Here is a 21,452-nt window from a genome sequence, read left to right as displayed (position 1 = left end):
TGGAACGTTCCTCCATCTGTGCATGTTTAAGGGCTCTCATCTTTCTCTGCTGGGAAGCTGGGCCCAGGCTTAGGGGGAGGGTGGGTGGCCTGCAGCCTGTGGGAAATCTCCCCTCTTACAGACCTGGGGTTCCTCCTTAGCAGGTTCCGTGCTCCCCACCGGTCCTAAGTGCCCCTCCAGCCTGAGTGCTCTGTGAGGAAATGCACTGTGTAAACTAGATGGCAGCTTCCTGCTCGGCCCTCCTGGAGTAGAGGCCCTTGTGACAGGTGCCTCTTGGGGTGGGGAGGAAGCCTGGGGGATCCACAGCCCTATAAATGGTGCTGCCACCCCTTTTCCCTGAGTCGGAGGCAGAGACCCACGTAGGCTGGAGGCTGTTTGTGTGGGTGAGTTGAGCCCCAACCTAGGGACACCCCAGTGCACCATGATTCCCACAGTGGGAGCCAGCTTAGGAGCTGCAGGCTTAACGGGGGGCCGGGCGGGGAAGAGGAGGAGACCTCGGTGGGAAGATGGATGTGCACATATCTTCATACCTCGCTGAGCTCCTCGACCAGGTCCATTCCCACCCAGGGCATAGCAGGGTCTGCTAGAGGACAGTCCCCCAGAGCAGAAGGAGACACCCAGCAGAGGGAAGGGGACATGCCTCACTGACCACCACAGGGGCGGACTGTGTGCCCTGCTCATCCCCCGTCTTCCTCAGGACCACGATCCCTCCCTGCAGGTCAACACCTCAAGCCAGAAGGGATGGGGCATGATACCATGTTAGATGTCAGATGATGCCGGGAGTTTTCAGGGGTATCTGGGCTTTCCCAGGGCTCCTGCCTGGGCCTGCCCTGGCCCTCAGGCTCTGCCGTGGGGAGGCACTAGCTTGGGCTGACAAAGCACAGCAAGGGAGACCCTTGCAAATGGTTCACATGGGTCAACCACCTTTCCTTCTATAGGACAAATAGCTGCAGCAGAAGCCAGGATGCTGTGCCCTTTGGCCCTTACCCTCATCTTGCTGGTGGTTTCTGGCATCAAGTGTGATGTGCAGGAAGTTTGTGTTGGAAGTCCCGGCATCCCTGGCACTCCTGGATCCCATGGCCTGCCGGGCCGAGATGGGAGGGATGGTGTCAAAGGAGAACCTGGACCTCCAGGTACTGAATGGGAGAGGCCACCCTCAACTGAGTGCCAGTGGCCCACTCTCAGGAGACCCATCTGTCCAGGACTCTGGGCTCTGGGCTGGCTCCAGAACAGGTGTCCAAGGGTCCACTGGGTGGTGGGACACAAAGCTCCTTGGAACCCTTAGTCTGGAGCAACCTGAAGGGTCTGTCCTCAAAGTGCCCATGGAGTGACAGGGGTGTCAGCCTGGGTGATAGTGGGGGCCCACTGACATCAGCCCCAGCCTGGCTGTGGGTGATAGCCCCATGCTTCCATGATCCCCTCTCCCTGCAGGCCCCATGGGCCCTCCTGGAGGAATAATGGGCTTCCCTGGCTGTGAAGGACCGACGGGAGTCCCTGGCATCACCGGTGAGCGTGGAGACAAGGGAGAGCCTGGAGAAAGGGGTCCCCCAGGTGAGCAGACAGGGCAAGCAGGCAGTGGTAACGTGGGCATGGCACTCATGCAGCCAGTTATGTGACCTCCCAAAGCTGACTATGGTGCTCAAACAAAATTGTGGCCACCCAAGGGTGAATGGGAGGACCCAAAGAGCATCGGTTCAACCCAGGTAAGAGAAAGTGAGTGGGGAGAGAACTCAGGTGTCTGGGTCATCTGACCAGTGACCGTTGTGGCAATCACTCCCTGCATCGTGGCTGTAAGGAGTCGGGTGTGGAAGAGGGGCAGCCCTTGGAGGCAGGGGAGGCACCACCTGGGGCTGAGGTGCCAGGGGCTTCCCAAAAGAGGGTGCAGCATGGTGTGGATCAGGGATTCAAGCCGATGGTGTGCTAGGAGCCCCACATGCAGAGGGGCACTCCGAAACTCTGAGCGGTCATCAAGGTCTATCAAGAGAGGGCAGAGAAAGCCATCCCTGCCCGGCATAAGAGGTGGGGAGTGGGGAGGGACCCTGCCCAGAAACCAGAAAAACCCACAGATGTGGGTCCACAGCCAGTCCAGGTCTATGTAAGGAAAGAAAAGGAGGGAGGGGCTGAGAATGTGCTATAAGGAGTGCGGAAACGCTCTACAGTCTTGTGGGAGTCCAGTCTCGTGGACCCTTATAACTTGGGGGTCTGGGCAGTGGGTGTGGGTAATTGCAAGGTAGGGTGAGAGGCCTGCAGCTGGGGTGACACCCACTTGGGGGTGGTGGAGGTTGCTGACCAAGCAGCTCCCGTTGGATGGGTGTCCCTCTGCAGGGCTTCCAGCCTCTCTAGATGAGGAGCTCCAGTCTACACTCCAGGACTTCAGACATCAAATCCTGCAGTCGTTGGGAGGTAAGGGGACCCCTTGGGGCCTCACGGGGTAGAGGACTCCCACAAGTTCCTCTCATCCTCAGTCCCAGCCTCCTGAACCTAGAGGCCTGACAAACAGGTGTGAGCATGCAGGTCTTGGAGAAAGGAATGATGCTCCCCTTTTCTGATGTCCTGTCTGACCCAGAGGGAGATGGAGGTAGACACAGATTAGCTCCCTAAATCCTGGGAAGGCAAGTTCTCTGCCTGTCTTGTTTTCTATTGAACCCCCAAGAAAAGGCACAATTCCTGGCCATAGTAGAAAGTCAACAAATCATTGCTTAATGGATGAATGAATTAGTGAAGAGATGATGAATGGATGGCTGAATGATGGTTAGATGAATGAGAACATAGAGAGAAATTTAGAAAGGCAGGGATTGGTAGAGGGCGGGAAGACACAACGAGGCAGAGGTGAAAAGACTGGAGGTAGCCTAAAGACAGAGAGTGAGGGAGACGGGACTTAGAGGCAAAGAGGTCGGTGGCCTGACCCGGGCTCCTCTGCCCCCAGTCCTCACTTTGAAGGGCTCCATGCTGGCAGTGGGAAAGAAGGTCTTCTCCACCAATGGGCAGTCGGTCAATTTTGACGCTATTAGAGAGTTATGTGCCAGAGCAGGTGGCCGAGTTGCCGTCCCCAGCAGTCCCGAGGAGAACGCTGCCATTGCAAGCATCGTGAAGGAGCACAACGTTTATGCCTACCTGGGCCTGGCTGAGGGTGCCACCCCTGGAGACTTCAGCTACCTGGATGGGGCCCCCGTGAACTACACCAACTGGTACCCAGGGGAACCCAGAGGTCGGGGCAAGGAGAAGTGCGTGGAGATGTACACAGATGGGCAGTGGAATGACAAGAACTGCCTGCAGTACCGACTGGCCATCTGCGAGTTTTAAGCAGGTGCCGAGGCCACAGAACAGGTGGGGTCCTGCATTCCCTTCCAGGCTACACCCCAAAGATCCAACTGGTCTATGAGAGGTCCATGTGATCTGTAACTCCTTTCCAACACAATGCATTTGTTGCTCTTATAGCTGAAGGCACCCTTAACCCCTCCACTCCTGGATGGGCCCTGACTCCTGCCCCATGATCACTAATCAATCCCGACACCCACCCTTGCTGAGTCTCTCAGCATCCCCAGACCCCTTTCAGCTCTGTACCTTTGGCCTTTGGCATGGATGGAGACTTCCTTCTTCCTCCTCTTGTCCAGTTCCTTCATTTATAGATGGCAACAGTGAGGTCCTGGGATGGAAGTGCCCTCCAAGTTCACACAGAGGGAGCCCAAATCAAATGTGAGGGTTCAAGGGCACATGTGGGGTTACCTGGCACCCTGGGGCCTCTGGGGCACACCTGGCCAGGCTCATCATGAGGTCAGAAGGCCAGGTGGGTCCCCAGAATGGCGAGGCCAGCCCAGCCCTAGTGACTGGCATGCAGCATCTGCTCCCTCGAGTCTGGGGGTGTCTACTCAGCCCCCTGCCCTGAAAGCAGCCAGCCTAGGCCCCCATGGCAGGTCCCCCTCTCCTCTACCTAGTAACTTCCTGCTGGTGGACGTCTCCCCACACCACTTCAGACCTCAGAGAGGTCTTCACACCACTCAGCCCGGCTCTGTTTTCTCCTTTCATTCATTCAATCAGTCATTTTGTTAGAGTCAACCAGGCTGTGTCTCAGGAGTGGTCAACATACCCTATGACACTGGGATATTTGTTTTCCCTGAGCCCTTTTCTTCTTCAGTGAAATGGGGATAAAATACTGATTACTGTTACAATTGTTACCATCATTCCCATGAACAAAATTTCTCCATAGCTACCACAACCATCCTCAGACAGAGACTGTTTATTGAGCACATACAATGTACCAAGCACCTCACCAAATGCTTCTAATGCACCTTATTAAATATTATTTCATCGTTACCACAATGCCATAGAACCAGAATCACTTTCACGTTTTTTTCGACAAAGACCCTGATGCTGAGCGAAGTCAGATGTTTTGAGTATTATCACATGGAGCGAGTGGCAGAGGCTGGATCCCAAGCCCCCTCCCTGCACCTGAAGCGCATGCGCACGTGTACCCCACCCCCGCGCCAGAGAGAGATGACTTAAGTCTAATAAATCACGAGTGTGTTTACATGAGTTTCCATTGCCTTTGTTTCTAAGAAACAGCACATTTCTGTATTTTTATAAATCAAATTAACTCCGGCTCTGAGCCTCCACCTGCCGGGAGAGTGGGAAATGCAACCTCAGGGCATGCTTTCTTTGTTGGGAGGAAGGGGCAACCTGCTCTCCCTCACTCAGATTGCACCAGCGGCCAACGGGACGGGGGGAGTCACAGAAAACTTGGGAAGAACATGTGGTGGCAGTGTTTGATGGCTGGTGCTAAGATCCTCCTGGTCTGAGTTGACACAATCCGTTTGTGGGGGTGATATCAGGCCCTCCACTGCCCGCTCAGTCTTTGCAGATTGGCTCCGCATTGGCTGGGGCGCTCCTTCAGAGTTCAGCTTTCCTAGCAAGAAGAGCAGCTCGAGGTGTGAAGTGCACTTTCCAACCTATCTTTTCTGAGACTTAGTCTTGTCCTGGGCTTGTGCTTACCGGTGACCTTAGGAAGTCTCCAGTTTACAGGAATTTGATGCCCCTCTACTCCTTACAAAAGGGACTTTCTCCTCCTCCCGGGTTGTCTGTTATATAACTTGAAGCAGGTAAACCTTTGCTCAGGCTGCTTGGGCTTGTTCCTTTACACCATCTTAGCAGTCCCAAGCTGCTTCTGCCTGGAGAGCTAATTCTTGGAGGGTGAGTGGAGAGGAGTATTCTGGGACACAAGATGGGAGTGCAGGCAAGCTCTGCACCATGTTGGGGAGGGGCTGAGGGTGCCAAGAGCTTCTCCTACGGCTTTAGAAGCTGCATTTTCTTGCTTCTGCACTTGCCCTGTTACTACAGCCCTTTAACTGCCTTCCGTGGTTTGAGGAAGGGTACTGCCCTTAGAATTCCTCTGCAGCTCAAACCTGAGGTGGGTAGGAACGATTGTTATCCTCAGAGCTGGCCCCAGACATCTGAAGGAGCTCATTGAGGGGCTGTGATCAACAATCAGACCACACACCCCTGAATATAATGGGAAAACTTCCAATATTCCATCATTGCAAATGATGCTTGTTTTAGGTTTCTTTACCTTTTATCAAGGTAAAGAAGTTCCCTCTTTTCCTAGTTGCAAAGACTTATTTTAATGATGAATGCTTATTGAGCTTTATCAGGTGATTATGTTTTTTGGCATTTTCTTTAATCTGCTAATGCAAAGAGGGTGTCGAGTGTGGGTTGAGTCATTTCTCATTCCTGGGTGTTTGCCTCCAGAACCCACAGCTGGGAATAAGGGGCTCTAAGTGTGTTGCCTTTTAAGTTCAGAGAAATGTCCCAGGGACCCTGGCACAGCACCTGCAAGGAGGGGGCTGCCCAGCATACTCATCCCCCTGGTCAGTACGAGGAGGACTTGAGAGGGGAACAGAAGCTGTCCCATTTTGGGTGACCTCAGAGCTCTCAAATGGAAAATTTTCCATTGCCTCCTGTCCCTGTGGGGTGGGCGAGGGGCTGTCCTAGCCCTGTCCTAATTTTTCTAAGTAGGGATGCCCAAATTCCTTCCCCTTCCCTGATAAAGTCACCTAAGGCAGGGATGAGGATTATCTTTTGTCCTAAAATTGCTGAAGTAATGAACTGAAGAGGACCTGATCGCACTGAGGCATGGGAGAAGGAGGAGGAGATTAGAGCAGGAGTGCTCTGGGGCAATGGGGATTTTCACCACCTGGTGGAGTTTCCTGGGGGCTGTGTGAGTGCCAGTGTCACAGAAAATACCCAGGACTTAAAGGGTACTCTAGAGCTGGCTGCTCTCTGGAACACAGGTACTCGAGCGGCAAAAGACAATGGGTTGAAATGTCCACCGATGGGATGCTGAGCATGGATGACATGCAGCTGGGGGCCCTCACAGACTCCATTTTCTGAAGAATCAGCCTCCGAAAGGAGGTGTCATTTGTAGGCAGCCACACGGACGGACCCAACAACCAGTCAGTAGGGCTGAGAAGCAAGTGTCCCCACTGACATGTGGCTCATCAAGTGAGTAGGCTTGCCCACCCTGCCAGCAACCTTTTCTCTACTCCCCACACATGCAAAGAAATACGAGCAGGCTCCTGCCCACACTTCGCTTCAAGAAGCAACATCCTCAAGCCTGACCACCACTCAATGGCCCAGGTGGGGATGCAAAGGAGAAGAAACTGGAATCTTAATGACAAAAATGGAGGCAAAGATAATTTGTTTGGACTATGTTTTAAACCAACCCTAAAAAGTTTATATTATGGAGGTCCAGGAAGAAAATGCATGAAGAGTTTTGAGACAATGTATTAGTTTTGTGGATAGAGCAAGTGAGCTTCAAGCTTTAAGATTGCACATATCTACATTGACACCCTTAACACAACTTGCTATGTATTAAATTAGCAAATTACATTGATTTATTTTCTGATGTTGAACCATCCTTGTGTTCCTGGGATATACCCTATGTGGTCTAATGGCTGGCACTCTCATCACACTTACCACGAGTTAGACATTATACTTGAATGAATTCATTACATCCTTATTAACCCTAGGGAGATGCTATTATTATCTATAATTTGCAAAATAAGAATATTGAGGCACACAGAGGTTAAGTGATTTTCCCAAGATCACATAGCTGATTCATGGTAGAACTGGGCCATGAATTCAGGAAGTTTTATTCCAGGGACACTTCTAAACCGTTAATAAACTGTTGGAATTTTAATAGCTATTTTTTGTTGTATTTTTATATCTATGCTTATAAAATAGATTGTCTAAAAAGTTTCCATTTTTTATTCTGTCCTTATCCAATTTTGGGTTTGCATGTTTAGTTTTTTCAGCTAAATTTTGTGTTTTTTTGATACTACAAGCAATTTGTGTAAGAGAAAAATGATTTCTTCTCTGAAGAGTTCGTAAAACTAACCTTAAAATCACTTTTTTGACAGGGGTGATGTTTGATACTTTTCTACTTTCATTTCTATCTTTTGTGATTACTGATATACCAGTCATTTTAACTCTTCTTGGGCCAACTTAGGTACTTATAAATTGCCCTCCTATATTATCTATTTTCCAAATGTATCACCATAAAATCAATTGCACATAATGTGGTTGTATAATGAAAAAACTCTATATTAGTATAATATTCCCTTTGTTTCCTAATACTGCTTGTTTCTATTAATTACTGATAATTTTATCAGTCAGCTCATGTCACAGTAAATCTCAGGTATTTACAGCAACAAACATTTTTATTTCTTCCCCTGGCTCTTCCTGTTTGCTGTACTTTGGATGATCTCAACTGAGCTTGCCTGGGTTCAATTGTCCTAGGCTGAACCCCAGGTTTTCAGGTGAGTTTATGTCTGCTCCACACCTCTTCTTTACCTTGAAAGTGGCTATCCAGGGCATATTCTTTCCATGACAGATGTCAGAAACATAAGCGACCAAGTTCAACCTGCAAGCAGGTTTAAAGTCTCTGCCTCCTTCATATTGCCTACAGTCACAGGCCCATGCCAAACTTCAGCAGAATAGGGGTGTTTACTCCACATACTTCTGTGGGAGGCTCTGCAAAGTCCTGTTGCAATGGGCAGTGGGCATGCATACATAATTCTATAAAGAGGAGGAAGCAAAAAATCGGGAACAATAATCCAAACTACCACAGTGATATTTGTCAAATTTATGTTGCTTGCAAAGAACCTGTTTTTGCAGCTCTATAGTTCTTTCCTTATTCCAGCTCACTTACTTCATCATTTGATTTTTTTATTCTTTAATTATATTCCCTTTTGGTTTGTTTTATACTGAATTTATCTGTCAGATAGAATCAGGGTCCTTGGAGGACTACATCTGAGGCTTGTCGTTCCAGTCAACTTTCACTCTGTTTATTTCCTACTGTGTTTGGTCGGTTTTCAAGGGCAACTCAAATTTGCTTGACTTTCATCAGAAAATCCTGCGGGGTCTGGATTAAGGTTAAGGTTCCCCATTGCTTTTACATCCCCACCGTGAACTGGGTTGACACGAGCTGGGTCACTTGAAACACAATTTTTCAAATTGGGCTTTCCTGCCTCAGGTAGGGAGCATAAATTGAAACCCCTGACTTGTGAGAGGACAGACCTATGGGGTATACATTCTCAAGGGAGGATCCCCCTGGCCCCCCACCAGAGTCAAGGCTTTTATATTGTCCCTTTGCTCTCAGGTGCACTTTCTCTTCCCCCAGTCCACCCTCTCTCTGAGTCTATAGCACATGTAAAGCCCTGGTTCTCTGTAAATTCCTACCTTTCTGAGAGGTCTGCCCATTTACTGTACTCATTGAATGTCCTTTGTCCCATGAGCCCACAGGTCCTTTGAAATTGAGTCAACAGCACCCCCAAATACAGCCCTGAGGAGGATCTTTGCATGGGGGCCCTCAGTACCTGGCAGGCTCCCTGTAAAGCAATCCAGGAGGGCTGCTGAACGGCGCTTGACTATGACGAGTACACAGGGCTGATGACCCTTGGAGAAGCTGAAACACCAATCACAAGACAGAGTCAAAGGGAAGTGGCCCGGCCCTGCCCTCCATCAGGCCAAAGCAAACCTCTCCAGTTGTTTTTTGAGCCGAAGTGTTTCAGAGGGTGAGTGCAAGTTTGGGGAAGGGCAGGAATCAGGGGTTACAGCAGGTACTTGAAAAAGGCCACTTGCTCAGGCTCCGGTGATAAGAACTGGACACTCTTGGAAACCCAGGCGTGGAGTAGCCGTGGACAGATCTGGTATCGGCCATACTCGTGACTCTACTTTTTCTCCTCACCCTGTCATTGGGTCCTTCCTGTGTGTCCAGTCTGGGATGCATGCTAGGGGCGAGGAAGAGGAAAACACTGGGAGGGTGGGCACAGATGTTAGCTGTAGTCTGAGAGAAACCAAGGGGGCTGCTGGGACATGACACTGGGGGATTAATTGGCTCCATATATGTTTAATGAATCTCGACTCTGTTTCTAGCCACCTTCAAGGTAGGGATACAACAGCCTGGAGCAAGACTCTTTTTCTGATGAAGTTCATTTTCTAAAGGGGTGGGATGGTCAATAAATAAATAAAAGACAAAATAAATATGATGATTTCATATTGAGATAAATAATTGGCAGAGAGCTTAAACATGATAGTAGCAGAGTAATCACTTAAAACTGAATGAATAGGGAAAGCCCTTTCTCCGGAGATGATGTTTAAGCTGAAAATCTGAATGACAACAGACAACTGAGCAAAGAGAGAGAGAGAAGTGTGTTCTAGACAGAGGGAACAGCTAGTGCAAACACCCATGGTCAGTTTTGTATTTCAGCTGGTGACACATACTTCCCCTCTTTGTGCCTAGCTCTGTGACATGCCCAAAACATGCATTTGAATAAAAGTACAAATAGTGCCTGATTCCACTTCTATGAGTTGCCCACAGTAAGCAAATTCATTAGAGACAGAAAGTGGGTTAGGGGTTATCAGGGACTGAGGAGATTGGAAGACGGGAGTTATTGCTTAATGGGTAAAGAGTTTATGTTTTGAGTGGTGAAACGTTTTAGTAATAGAAGATGGTAATGGTAGCACAACGTTGTAAAAATAATTGATGCCTCTGAATTGTATGCTTAAAATGGTTAAAATGGCAAATTTTATGTTATATATATGTTACCACAATAAAAAATAAAGAGGGTGGCAGCATCCGGTAAGTGTTCTGAATGAGAAGGGGAAGAATGAGGCAACTAAATGTTTTAGGTCCTTAACTAATCTCTGTTCATTTTGTTTTTTAATAAACAAAGCACAAAGAGAGGTGATGAGAACAACTGATGCAGAGGTGCGCACTTGTGTGTGTGTACGTGTGTGTGTTTTGTAAGCATGTGTTTGGTAGAATATCTCTGCATGTTTCTTCTGGAAATAAGATCTGAAGGGAACAGATCCTGAGAACCTGTGAATCTGGAGGGTCAGCGTGCCAAGCTGTAGAGAGGGATGAACTGGAGGGGGCAGCAGAAAGGGCAGTTTAGGGAATAAAAACAGAGAGGAGCCCAGTACTGTGCTGGAGACCCCACCAGCAACCCTGGAGAACTGCCCAGTGTGCAGCAGTTCTCAGGATGGTTGTTTATTAATCTGGGGTTGAAGGTTAGGCCAGCGCTGTCCCTAGTCACCAGGCTAATCAGGCCTGACATGCTGAGGCATCTGTCGGCGGCCTGGGCTGGAGGGTCAGCTTCCTTGTCACTGCCCCTGCGCTCTGTGGAAGTCCCAGTAAATCATTTCCAGAGGACTGAGCTGGGGGCTTGGGCCGAGAGTCTGGTCACTTAACCTGAATGTGGTGAGGTCCAGGTGGGGCTCTGCTGGGGGTGTCAGCCCTACCTGGGTCCTCTGTTTCTCTCTCTGACCCAGGACATTTGTATCCTTCCTGGTTCCACTTGACCATTTGCAAACAGAAGGCAGTCTTTTTAGTCAAAGGGAAGGGTATAAGTGGGGTGTGTATGTGCCAGCAACACGTTCAAGTCTTGACCCTTGGCCGCAACATCATAAGGGGAAGTAAAAGAAAGAGGACAGGAAGGTAGAAAGAGTTTGGGGAAGGATGTGCTCTAGAAAGTTCCCTTCCAACTGGCTGCCTCCCACTGAGTCCTGGAGGAAGGGAAGGGTTAAAGGAGCTGACAGGCAGTGGGGTGGGGGTGTGGGGTATGGGTGGAAGAGGGCATGCAGTAGTTATACAGCCAGGCCAGGGAATTTGGGATTAGAGGCCAGAGTGGAGCAGAGAGAGAGAGAGAGGTGCTTGTGGCTGGGTTATCGAGGCTTCCTAGAGGAAGGGGCATCTTGACCAAAGGCTGAATGGACCTGTGGGAGATGGATGGGGGCACAGAGCTAAGGAAGCATCCAGGCAGCACCCGGAGAGTCATCCTTGGAGAAAGAGAGTGAGCTGGTGCCCCTGCCAGGCCTGGGGTGAGCAGAAAGTTTGGAATCCCACGTTCTGCATGGCAGACACGGCCTCTCTGTGGAAGATCTCAAAGCAAGGAAGGGAAGCAAACCCAGGTCTCATCTGGCCAGGTTCAATTACCCCGGAAGGTTCCATCCTGAGGGTGAGAACTCTGCTTCAGGCATTGTGGGTCCTGAGCCCCCAGTGAGTCCCTGCCACAAAACAGAGAATTCATAGAAGTTGGTTGACGGGCTGTTGGGTAAAAAGCTGCATTTCTGTAGGTGGATGGGGCCCTGGGATGTAAAATGGGGATTTTTATTTGAAATGAGGGAATGGATGTTGTAAGCCATGTCCGGCCAAGAAGGGACCTTGGGGGATCTCAGATGACCCACAGTTTGAGGTGAGCTCTGGAGCCCATAGGAAAGGGAAGAAGATAGAGATGGGAAAGAGAGGAGGCAAAACTTACATAGGAAATGGGATCTGTTTGCCTTCTGTGCCAGGCCACCAAGAACAGGGCTGGCTTGAAATTTTCATATGGGAGGTGGTGCTGAACCACTAGGTCTCACCCTACCAGAGAGAATGGGCCCCCACTACTCATGCATTTACCTTTGTTTCACGCTAAAACTCTAATACTTCTTACTTGATTGTCCCCCCAGTAGCCTGGAGGGAACTCAGAGTCATGGGTTATCATAGTCCCCTCTGTTTTACCATTCCTGAGTGCAGAGTCTGGCACACCATAGGTGGTACAAATGTTTGATGATCAAATGAAATGAGATGGAATTCTCATTGCAAGGCAAGGACCATGCACCTGTTTCCATCACTCCTCTTCCTGTTCCTGTGGGTGGCACCAGCATCCTGCTCAGAAACCAAAACCTGTGAGGATGCCCAGAAGACTTGCTCAGTGGTTGCCTGTGGCATCCCTGTCACCAACGGCACCCCAGGCAAAGACGGGCGCGATGGACCCAAGGGAGAAAAGGGAGAACCAGGTACAGGACCAGCTGCTGCATCTTCCTACATCTTTACCTCCAACAAGAGACGTTCCCTCTCAGGGATCTAGCCCAGAGGCACGACAGGCTCAACTTTCATTATAGCAGATGCCGGTTCACTCAGAAGAATACCTGCAAAATGTCTTTCCCTCCAAAACAGAGATGCTTTTCTGGCTTTGCAGGATCCCACATTTCCAGGAATTGATGATGTGTGGTTGTCCCTGGAAAGGGGGTGTCCTGCCTGCTCAGGGAGATGGTTCTCAGGAGATGCCTTCCCCAGTGTCTTAGTTTGCCAGGGCTGCTATAACAAAATACCAAAGACAGGTTGGCTCAAACCACAGGAATTTTTTGGCCCACAGGTTGGCATCTAGAAGCCCAACCTCATGGTCTCAGAAGGCCATGCCATCTCCAGTCTGTTTGTTCCAGTGCTGGCTTGCTGGCACGCAATCCCTTCTTTCATCACATGGCCATCTATCTCTTTCTGTCTCCTCCTGTGTCTTCTGTTTCCTTTGCTTAAAAGGATTCACGTCCTGTCAGATTAAGGTCCACCCTCTTTTAGAATTCTTTGAAGATTTTACTTAAAAATGAGTCCACACCCACAGGAGTAGAGGCTTAGGGTTTGCACATGTTTTTGTGGGGGACATGATTCCATCTACCACATCTGGGATGTGGGAGGTTCTTTCCTCTCTGGGTCACCACTAGTCCGTTGGAAGAAATGATTCATAAAGATTGGCTCACGGTTGCTATTTCCTAGGGTCATTGTGATCTGAATATCGAGTCCTTGGGGAAAGAGAATGAGCCATAGCCTCTGGGTCATGTTTCCTTTGTCTTCTAACAGGGCAAGGGCTCAGAGGTTTGCAGGGCCCTCCCGGGAAGATGGGGCCTCCAGGAAATACAGGGTCTCCTGGGAGTCTAGGACCAAGAGGCCAAAAGGGGGATCGTGGAGACAGTGCAGGTAAGGAGCTCAGCCCAGCAAAGGGTTATCAGGTGGGAGTTGCCCCTTCTCCTGCTGCTTCACTGGAAGATGCCCGATTCTGCTTACTGACCCAGTGCCCTTGACCTCAGTGTTACATGGGTCCTAAGGTTTTCCTACCAGTGCCTGACTACAGACTTGCAAACCCTTCAGGGCCCCGCCCTACCAGGCCTCTGTAGGACAGTCCTGGCTGTCCATCGGCTGAAACAGTCGAATGTGTGGCTCCAGGCTGGGAAAGAGGAAATGGGCTCTCTTGCATGTTGGAGTTTGTGTCTATTGTCACAAGAGTGATATGAAAATGTCCTCATAGGACCCCCGGATGATGGGGCACTACCATCACAGCAACTTAGTTCCAATTAAAAAAGAGCAAATTCAGTAACAACAAAAGAAAAATGACAACTCCTTCATTAGTATTTGTCCACTGGCTTGTCAAAATAATAAAAGTATTTAAAAAGCTTGCCCGAAATGAGAACGGAAAGAGAATTACAAAGAAAAATTTTCGGAAAAGGAGAATAATGAGTTGGCTCTTTCTTTATAAATCATTATGATTTTGCAATATTTAAGCAGTACGTAAAGAAAAGTTTCCTGAACTAGAGTTTCCAAGTTGGTAAGAGTTTATAATACGTATCTGGGAGGGCAGAAATACAGTTTTTTTTTTTTCCTTTCATTTCTTTCAGTTTGCTTATTTTTTGGAATAAGCATAATTTTTAGTAAGAAAAAGTTGCAAAGTACATTTCTCTCCAATTTAGGGTATTCCTCTCAATCATTCCTTCTCCCATATTGCTTTGCAGTTGTTGAGACTAAAGTTGCTGATTTGGAGAGAGAGATAAGAAGCCTAAAATCAGAACTGGACCACACCAAAAAGTGTAAGCTCTTTCCCTGTCCCCAGTGTGTTCTTGGTTCTCACCAATTTCTTCAGAGTGCTCCAGGTTTTGGGGAGGGTGCAAGAGAATTAACACTTATGAATACTTACACATACAAGAGCCTGTGCTAGTTTGGCATTTTCTCATAATATGGTTTTATTCAACTCTCTCACTAACCGTATATGTTGTACTCATTTCATTTATAAATGAGGAAAAAAAGGCCCAGGAAACTCATGGCTCAGGAATGCAGGAAAATCATTCAAGGTCACGCATCTGGGAAGTAGCAGAGGAAGGAACGAATGGAGATATACTGTCTCCAGAGTCTTGGTTCAGCCTCCAGTGTTCTCAGATAGCGGTCAAAGCCTCTTTCTTGAGTAGTGAGGGTCAAGCATGTCTCCTTGTGTGCCTACTGGTGCAGGTTTTAACAGAGGCTTGTCTCAAAGGTGCAGCATCCCAGGAGAGCCCAGGCTGTTATCCCTTCGCTGGCTCTACCATGGAGGCATACATCCCTACTGGGCTCTGCCTCGAGCTGGCTGGGCATGGGATTATCTTTCAGAGTCCTATCTAAGGCTGACCTTGGCCCTGTTGCTGGACAGTTTCTCCAGGGGGGGACCTTCCCAGAGAAGCACTTTTTTTTTTTTGCCTACTATCCTGGGTTGGACTACAAGCTAAGTCAACCTCACCCACCATTTGTGATTGCAGTGCTAACCTTCTCCTTGGGCAAAAAGTCTGGGAAGAAGCTCTACGTGACCAATGGTGAAATGACGCCCTTTTCCAGAGTGAAGGCTCTGTGCACTCAGCTCCAGGGCACTGTGGCCACTCCCAAGAATGCTGAGGAAAACAAGGCCATCCAGGATGTGGCCACAGACATTGCCTTCCTAGGCATCACAGATGAGGTGACCGAAGGCCAGTTCATGTATGTGACAGGAGGGAAGCTGACCTATAGCAACTGGAGGAAGAACGAGCCTAATGACCATGGCTCAGGGGGAGAGGACTGTGTGATCCTCCTGCGGGATGGAAACTGGAATGACATCTCCTGCTCCAGCTCCTTCCAGGTGGTCTGTGAGTTTCCAGCTTGAAGGTGCATGTCCCTCAGCCCCCTCTGGATGATTTGAAAGATAATTCATTGCTGGTTTTCCCATACTCGGTGTTGAGTCATTCTTTTGTGGGGATAGGAGGAAAATGCAGGGAGTATAACTGATTCTGGGATGAGGAAGTGAGAATAGGCTGACATAGGGGCATGAGTTTCTGCTCCAATCCCTGGCAAAGGCCACCTTCAGCTCTTCCCAGGAGCACGGCATTGAATCAGAGTTGAATCAACGCCATGCTCCTTGAATCAGAGTCAACTACAGAAAGGACCAAGTCAAACCTTCTTCTACAGTAAGGATGCTGCAACCAACAGGGCACCCATTGAGGGCCATACGTGTGTCAGCACGGGCAGCAGATGGCAGTCTCCAAGAGAAAGAAAAATCCCCTTTCCTCCAAGTGCAGCCACTACTTAATGCCAAAGTCTCCCACCCTGAGTTCCTCTCCATGACTAGCCAGCCCTCTCTAGGACATGGGTGGTGTTTTTAGTTGATCATAAGCTGCACCAGAAAACCTTTCACCCTCTGACTCTAATACCTGGCAATGTCTCACATAGATAACCATTACTCGTCCCAGAATTCCCTTTACCTTGATCAAGTAACTGTGGCCTTCTTATCATCATGAGGTGACCTTGAAGATAAAGAGCAGTCTTTCTTTCCTGCATAATTGTGGGAGACTAATTAGATATTGTGGGGTGTGGTAGCAGCATGGGAGGAGGATGGTCATGCAAGCCCTACCTCTGCATCTGTCTCAGTCCTTCCCTGTTCACCATCCTCTCCCTTCACCATAAGAGCCTCATCCCTTTATAGGGGAACAGGTCCATCATCAGTAGGAACAAGAGGAGCTTCATACTCTGTAGGCAAAATTATGTAGTACCATCCAGTCAGCAAATGAAATCTCCCTTCAGGGCAAGGTTCTGATGCTTCTTGGCCCATGGTACTGCTCAGGACCTGGATGTTACTTGGCAATCTCAGGAGGTAGCTGAGATTATGTAGATCCCGCCCTGCAAACCAGAGGAAGAGAGGGGATTCCATCTCTGATTGTATGCCATTCACACAATGGGTTGGGAAAATATTGCATGTGTGGGCCAAGGGCCACTTTAACTTAGTGAAATCCTTTTGTTAAAATTAGTTTTCCGTCTTCTTTTTCTTTGTATCTGAACTACCATGGAGGGCACCTCATGCTTAGTGAGTGCCCAGTGCATATTCATTGAATGGGTACAACAGGGAATTAGCAAATGGATCAATGGGTTGGAGATTGGGAATGAATTAGGGCAGCTGCTCTCTCCATGGTGTGCTCCAGCAGGACTTTCAGGGTAGGAATGGGGGTTGGCCTGGGACATGCTGAAGGCTTCTGGGCTGGAAGGAGGAGGGTGGCAGGACTTGTGTCCTTGATGAGCTTTCCATCACATGAGGTTCTTTTTCTGGTGCCACACTTGGCTGGAATAAATAAATAATAATAAATAAATAAGATTATTTTAATGCTGTCAAGCAGAACAATTCACTATTTTAATTCAAATCTAGATTGCTTCTCAAATGAAGAGACTGCTTAAAATAAATACATCCATGTGAAACTGTGGGTTATGGCCAAAAAGAAAGAAATAAAGAAAGGAAGGTCAGAACTGTTTTGAAGGAAGATATACAGATACTGCCACCCAGAACAAGAGAATTACTGTAACCAAGCACAAAAGTTACCTCTGAAGTTTCTCATAGCCAAGACAAAAATGAGAAAACTGCCAGGTATCCATTAGATAATTCTATTTGATGGAAGGAAGGGGATTCATAGTCTACTCTGCGATGAAGGGCATTAAGGACAGAATCTTCAATTGTAAAATTGTAGAAGATACAGTTATGTGTCATATGGATTGTTCCTCAACATATAATGATTGCCCCTCAGTCAGGGCAACTGAATAATGACTTTCAGGACATGCTCAAATTCTTCCATTCCCTTTTTAGGCTTCTTCTTCTAGTTCCTTCTATGGTGCTCCATTCTACCTACGTGCCTCAATCCCTAGAGCCTCACATTCCTGCTCTGGGAACTTTCTATGACATCCAAGACCCCAACCTACTCCCCTATCCATAAGCCAGTCTCTTCTTAAGATCATTGGTATTCTTTCTTTTCTCTGCCCATCTTACAGGGATGAAGGCTTCTTGCCAGGATCCTGGATGGGTACCTGATCCAGCATTTATTCAGAGCTCACCTCTCCAACTGCATTGCCCATCACTATTCTGTGCCTTGACCTAAAACTGAGATAGACCACCTTCCTATATTCATTTCCCCGTTTTCATCATCAAGTCTCACACAAGCTAGCTCAAGAGGAGGTGAAGTAAATCTAAAGATACAGGATTTTCATGGAAGTCCAAAGACAGGAATTACAGTTCATCCAGGCCTTCCAGGACCTGGAAAAGAGGGAAATTATGGATTCAAAGAGACCGTGCAAACAGTTACTTTCTCTCTTGCTCTCTCTCTAAAGAGTTGCAGAAAGGCAGTTCCTTCATTAAGGGACATACAGGGATAGATGTCTCTTGCACAGAGTACTTAATGAAGCCATGCTTCAGGGAAAGACTTCAGGGTTCTCAGAAAACATATTCCTCTTGGAACTTCAGAAATGGGGATGATTCTGAGCAACCTCCTGAGGCCCGTTGTTTTTTGTGATGTAGTAGGCATCTCTGCCGTGTTGTTTCCCATGCTGAGAATTGTCCTGGTTTTTGGACCAGGGAACTGTCAGACATCTCTCAGCAGCAGTCTTCCTTAGGTGCCTCTTGCACAGAGTGCCTCGGGGCATGCCTGGAAAGGAAGCTGGTATTCTGGGGAACCTGGGTTCTGGCTCTAGGACTGTGTTAATGGGGAGAACAAGGTGTGGGACTCCAAGTGCCACATTAGGGCTGAAGGAGAGGTGGCTTGGTGGATGAGAAGTCCAGGATTTGGAAGCAGGAGACTGTGGTTGATCAGCTGCTTGATCAACTCACCAAGTGACATTGGGGAAAGCATGTCTGCTCTGTGGGCCTCAGTTTCCCTGTCTGTAAGTTGGCCATTAAGGGCTCCTCCCTCCTCAAGCTGGGTGACTCAATTGACCCACATGGATTTAGACCTCCAGACCCATTTCAGAAGCAAAGCTGCAGAATCTGTGAAGTGTTTTTGTTTTTGATTGCCTGTGTATTCTGTCCAAATGATTGAGTTGAACATTTATCGGCTATTTCTTAATTCTATGGAAAGCCAGTCTGGTTGAGTGAGAATGGAAAACATACTTTGCCCTTGGGATGGGGATTTGGGTTTAAATTACTTCTGCAAGTCAGTGCTCTCCTGAGGAAGTATAGGCACAGCCAACATTGTGGTTACTTGCTTCCTGTGCCAGAGTGAATTCAACTACCCAAGCTTGTGACATTCAGAGCCCAGGGTCCAGAATGGATTCTGTATTTTGGAATTGCAAGGCCTTGCAGGACACTCTTTGGTCTTATCCAGCTCTGCTATTCTTACTTTTAGCCATGTCCAAGCCAGAGGATGGAACTTGGAGGGCCGGTTGAAAGCCTTGCGTTCACATTCCCAAACTTTCCTCTTGCCCAGGACCAGCCTGCCTGCCTTCTCTGTATCTGTCAGAGATCTGACCAGTGCCATGGACCACAGTCAGTGCCAGGGGCATGACAGGGTCTCGATTCACCCCCATGGGATGTGTGGATGGCCGCACCTCTGAACTGCAAGGGTGTTTGCTTGTTACTGTGTAACTGGTTTGTGCTTTGGAACCTGCCAGGAATCAGGGATCTTTTTCAGTAACCAGGAAAGGATCTGATGTCATCATGGGTCCCAGGCTAGTGGTGTCAGGAAGGAGAATTTTTAAAGTGATGCTGCCGTAGTAACCCAGAGTGGCTGCTGCACTTCTGGGAAGAAGGTGGGGAGCTTGGGGTGGGGGTTTCATCCAGGCAGGGGGGCTCCCTGCCCTGGCAGCAGAGGGGTTTGATGCCTGTGCGGGGAGTTATGAACCAGTGGTTTGTCCCAGAAAATGCAGGTGTCATACTCTAAAAAGTGGGGAACAACTTAGTTATTTATTAACTAAACAAAGCCTGAGGCTAGGCTAGCCACTGCCAACCCAAGGACCAGCCTGCCCTGTCCTGGCAAGCTGAGTGCATATTGTACTTTCTGTGGCTCTTCATAGTCATGATTTCACACCCAAGTGACTAGCAGAATGCTTGGCAAAATCACAGGGTCTTGGCCTCACTCTGGACCCACTGAATCAAAATATCAGAAATCTGTCATCTCAGCAAGGTCCCCAGGCCATCAGGATGACTGGCCACGTTTGGAGACCCCTGCTCTGGGAGCACAGTCACCACAGCCACACTCTGCCCGCCTCTCCCCATTGCAGGGAGCCCCAGAGCCAGGAAGCCAGGGTATCTCCACTCCCTGTAGGATACTCATGATAAGAAGGGGTCCTGCTTAACTTTAAACTGTCAGAACCCAAATGATCCCTCAATTGACCATTGCCCTGTTAGTAAAAACCAGCTGCTGAGCCAAATCCTTCCTTATGGATTTCCAGGGCCCTTACTGCCTCCTGCAGCATCGGGGAGTAGACCTGGGGTTCAAATCGCTCTGGGAGTGTCAGAGAAGGTGAGCTATCCCCCAGCCTGGATCTAGGCCTCTCTCTGCACCCCTCACTGAGAAGCATTGGCTCTGGGTGGTTTCCCAGAGGTTCTCAGTGAGGAGCTCTGGGTGGTTCATCATGGACAAAAGAGTCCATTAGCAGCCATGAGCCCAAAACGACTGTCTGGGTGCTCACCCTCCCTTGCTGGACGTTGGATCTTATGTCACCATTGCCCTGCACCCCACAGAGTCCTTCCCCAACCACTGAATCCAAGGTGCCTCAAACCCAGTCAACATTATATCACACCATTTTAATCTTCTTCTTAGGAATTTTTGTTATCTGAAATCATCTTGGCTATTTTCTCATTTACTTGTTAAAGTCTCATCAATGTAGCATTGCCATTAAGAGTAAGGGCTCTAGAGCCAGATTGCCTGGTTTCAAATCCTGGCTCCCCCAATTTGTAGCTGTGTGACCCTAGGCAAGGCACTTACACTCTCTGTGCTTCAGTTTCTTTCTTGGCAAAATGGAGATATAACAGTGCTCACCTCCCAGGGTTGTTGTGAGGAATAAGTGAACTGATCCACATAAGTAAGGCACTTACGGCAGCACTGTCCACAGTGAATGCCCTGCAAGCATTAGTTTTTGCTGGTACTGTGGTTACTATAAGACTGTGTCATTCACCTCTGCGGTCTCAGTGCCTAGCAAAGGGCTGGGGATGCTCAATAACTGCTGAATGAATAAATGAATGAGCAAATGAGTGAATGGCTCTGAGTCCTCCCACAAAATGTGTGACCCAACTCTCTTCTCTGGAGCTTGGCTGGATCCAAGAGGGAAGCAGCAAGATTTATTTTGGTGTAAGGCCAAGGGTCAGAATCCATGACTGTGGGCACAGCCTCCTTTCCCTGGAAGCCCTGTGGGTGGTAATTTGGTATCCCAGGCTCCTGCCGGCAGTGGCCTGGTGCCCAGGTACTGTGGTCTGATGCTGTCCTCTGCTGGCTGTCTCTAAAAAAGGCCATCGAACCCAGAGAGGCTCATGTGATGGGCCAGGTGGGTTGTGGGTTCCCAGGAATCCCTTATCTGCAACTTTGGATCCTCCTGCTTTCTTTAATTTCACTTTTGCCTTAGTTTCTACACCCACTTGGAATGCCTGTTCCTAATGCCCCCATCCCTGCAGTGCCAGGCCCAGGGGCCTGCTCCCTTAGGAAATAATCTGATCCCAGTTCTCCCAGGACACTGGACCCCAGCAAGTCCTCAGTGCTGGTAGAAGCCTTTGCCCCTATCTGGATGTCTGTCTTATTTCCACACCTCGACTGTGAGCTCCTTGCAGAGAGACCCACAAGCCACCCTCCTCCTCCCCCTTGTCTGCCCCGCATCGGATCTGTATCCTGGGTAGCTTCAGGACTCAGGTCAGGGCTTGGTGGCAGCTCTTGCCTGGGCCCCGTGGAGGGTGGATGTGGGATCCCTCTTCGGGCTTCCTGGGCATCTCTCTGAAGTGCAGTCAGAACCAGGCACTGGGACCCTTTCTTTTGCAGAATCAGCAGAGAGAATCCTCCCTTTTCTCTGAATCAGGTTCCTTTGGCGAACACTATTAAGCGTTTCCTTATGATTTTGTGGTGACTCC

General features: G+C 48.8%; 2 protein-coding genes across 8 annotated transcripts; both read left to right on the top strand.

Moving 5' to 3' along the window:
• Positions 1 to 228: 228 nt before the first annotated feature.
• LOC119510819 (pulmonary surfactant-associated protein A-like) lies at positions 229 to 4,528 on the top strand. 3 transcript variants are annotated; one of them, XM_037805186.1, is made up of 6 exons: positions 230 to 383; positions 939 to 1,133; positions 1,432 to 1,551; positions 2,326 to 2,403; positions 2,927 to 3,327; positions 4,362 to 4,528. In XM_037805186.1, exons 2-5 carry the CDS (start codon positions 965 to 967, stop codon positions 3,301 to 3,303), a joined length of 744 nt encoding a protein of 247 aa, XP_037661114.1. In that variant the 5' UTR covers positions 230 to 383; positions 939 to 964; the 3' UTR covers positions 3,304 to 3,327; positions 4,362 to 4,528. The 3 variants fall into 3 exon arrangements, with proteins under 3 accessions (XP_037661115.1, XP_037661114.1, XP_037661113.1); XM_037805187.1 differs by having other exon boundaries at positions 229 to 383; positions 3,032 to 4,528; XM_037805185.1 differs by having other exon boundaries at positions 2,927 to 4,528.
• A 4,439-nt stretch (positions 4,529 to 8,967) lies between these two features.
• Positions 8,968 to 15,315, top strand: LOC119510907 (mannose-binding protein A-like). 5 transcript variants are annotated; one of them, XM_037805336.1, is made up of 6 exons: positions 8,968 to 9,068; positions 10,230 to 10,264; positions 12,144 to 12,336; positions 13,175 to 13,291; positions 14,101 to 14,175; positions 14,875 to 15,315. In XM_037805336.1, exons 2-6 carry the CDS (start codon positions 10,244 to 10,246, stop codon positions 15,249 to 15,251), a joined length of 783 nt encoding a protein of 260 aa, XP_037661264.1. In that variant the 5' UTR covers positions 8,968 to 9,068; positions 10,230 to 10,243; the 3' UTR covers positions 15,252 to 15,315. The 5 variants fall into 5 exon arrangements, with proteins under 5 accessions (XP_037661264.1, XP_037661267.1, XP_037661266.1 ...); XM_037805337.1 differs by lacking the exon at positions 8,968 to 9,068 and adding an exon at positions 9,081 to 9,203; XM_037805339.1 differs by lacking the exon at positions 10,230 to 10,264 and having other exon boundaries at positions 8,970 to 9,068.
• Positions 15,316 to 21,452: the final 6,137 nt, after the last annotated feature.

The sequence above is a fragment of the Choloepus didactylus genome, chromosome 15 (assembly GCF_015220235.1).
Source record: "Choloepus didactylus isolate mChoDid1 chromosome 15, mChoDid1.pri, whole genome shotgun sequence".
Lineage (NCBI taxonomy): Eukaryota > Metazoa > Chordata > Mammalia > Pilosa > Megalonychidae > Choloepus > Choloepus didactylus.
Note: the sequence above shows the minus strand (reverse complement) of the source record. Positions and strands in the feature narration are given on the sequence as shown.

Bases quoted from the DNA above. Each gene is read 5' to 3' on its own strand.
- LOC119510819 (XM_037805186.1), top strand. From the start codon at position 965: ATGCTGTGCCCTTTGGCCCTTACCCTCATCTTGCTGGTGGTTTCTGGC. The intron at 1,552-2,325 runs GTGAGCAGACAG...GTCCCTCTGCAG, and splicing joins TGGAGAAAGGGGTCCCCCAG to GGCTTCCAGCCTCTCTAGAT. The intron at 2,404-2,926 runs GTAAGGGGACCC...CTCTGCCCCCAG, and splicing joins AATCCTGCAGTCGTTGGGAG to TCCTCACTTTGAAGGGCTCC.
- LOC119510907 (XM_037805335.1), top strand. From the start codon at position 10,612: ATGCTGAGGCATCTGTCGGCGGCCTGGGCTGGAGGGTCAGCTTCCTTG. The intron at 10,690-12,143 runs GTAAATCATTTC...TCTCATTGCAAG, and splicing joins TGCGCTCTGTGGAAGTCCCA to GCAAGGACCATGCACCTGTT. The intron at 12,337-13,174 runs GTACAGGACCAG...GTCTTCTAACAG, and splicing joins GGGAGAAAAGGGAGAACCAG to GGCAAGGGCTCAGAGGTTTG.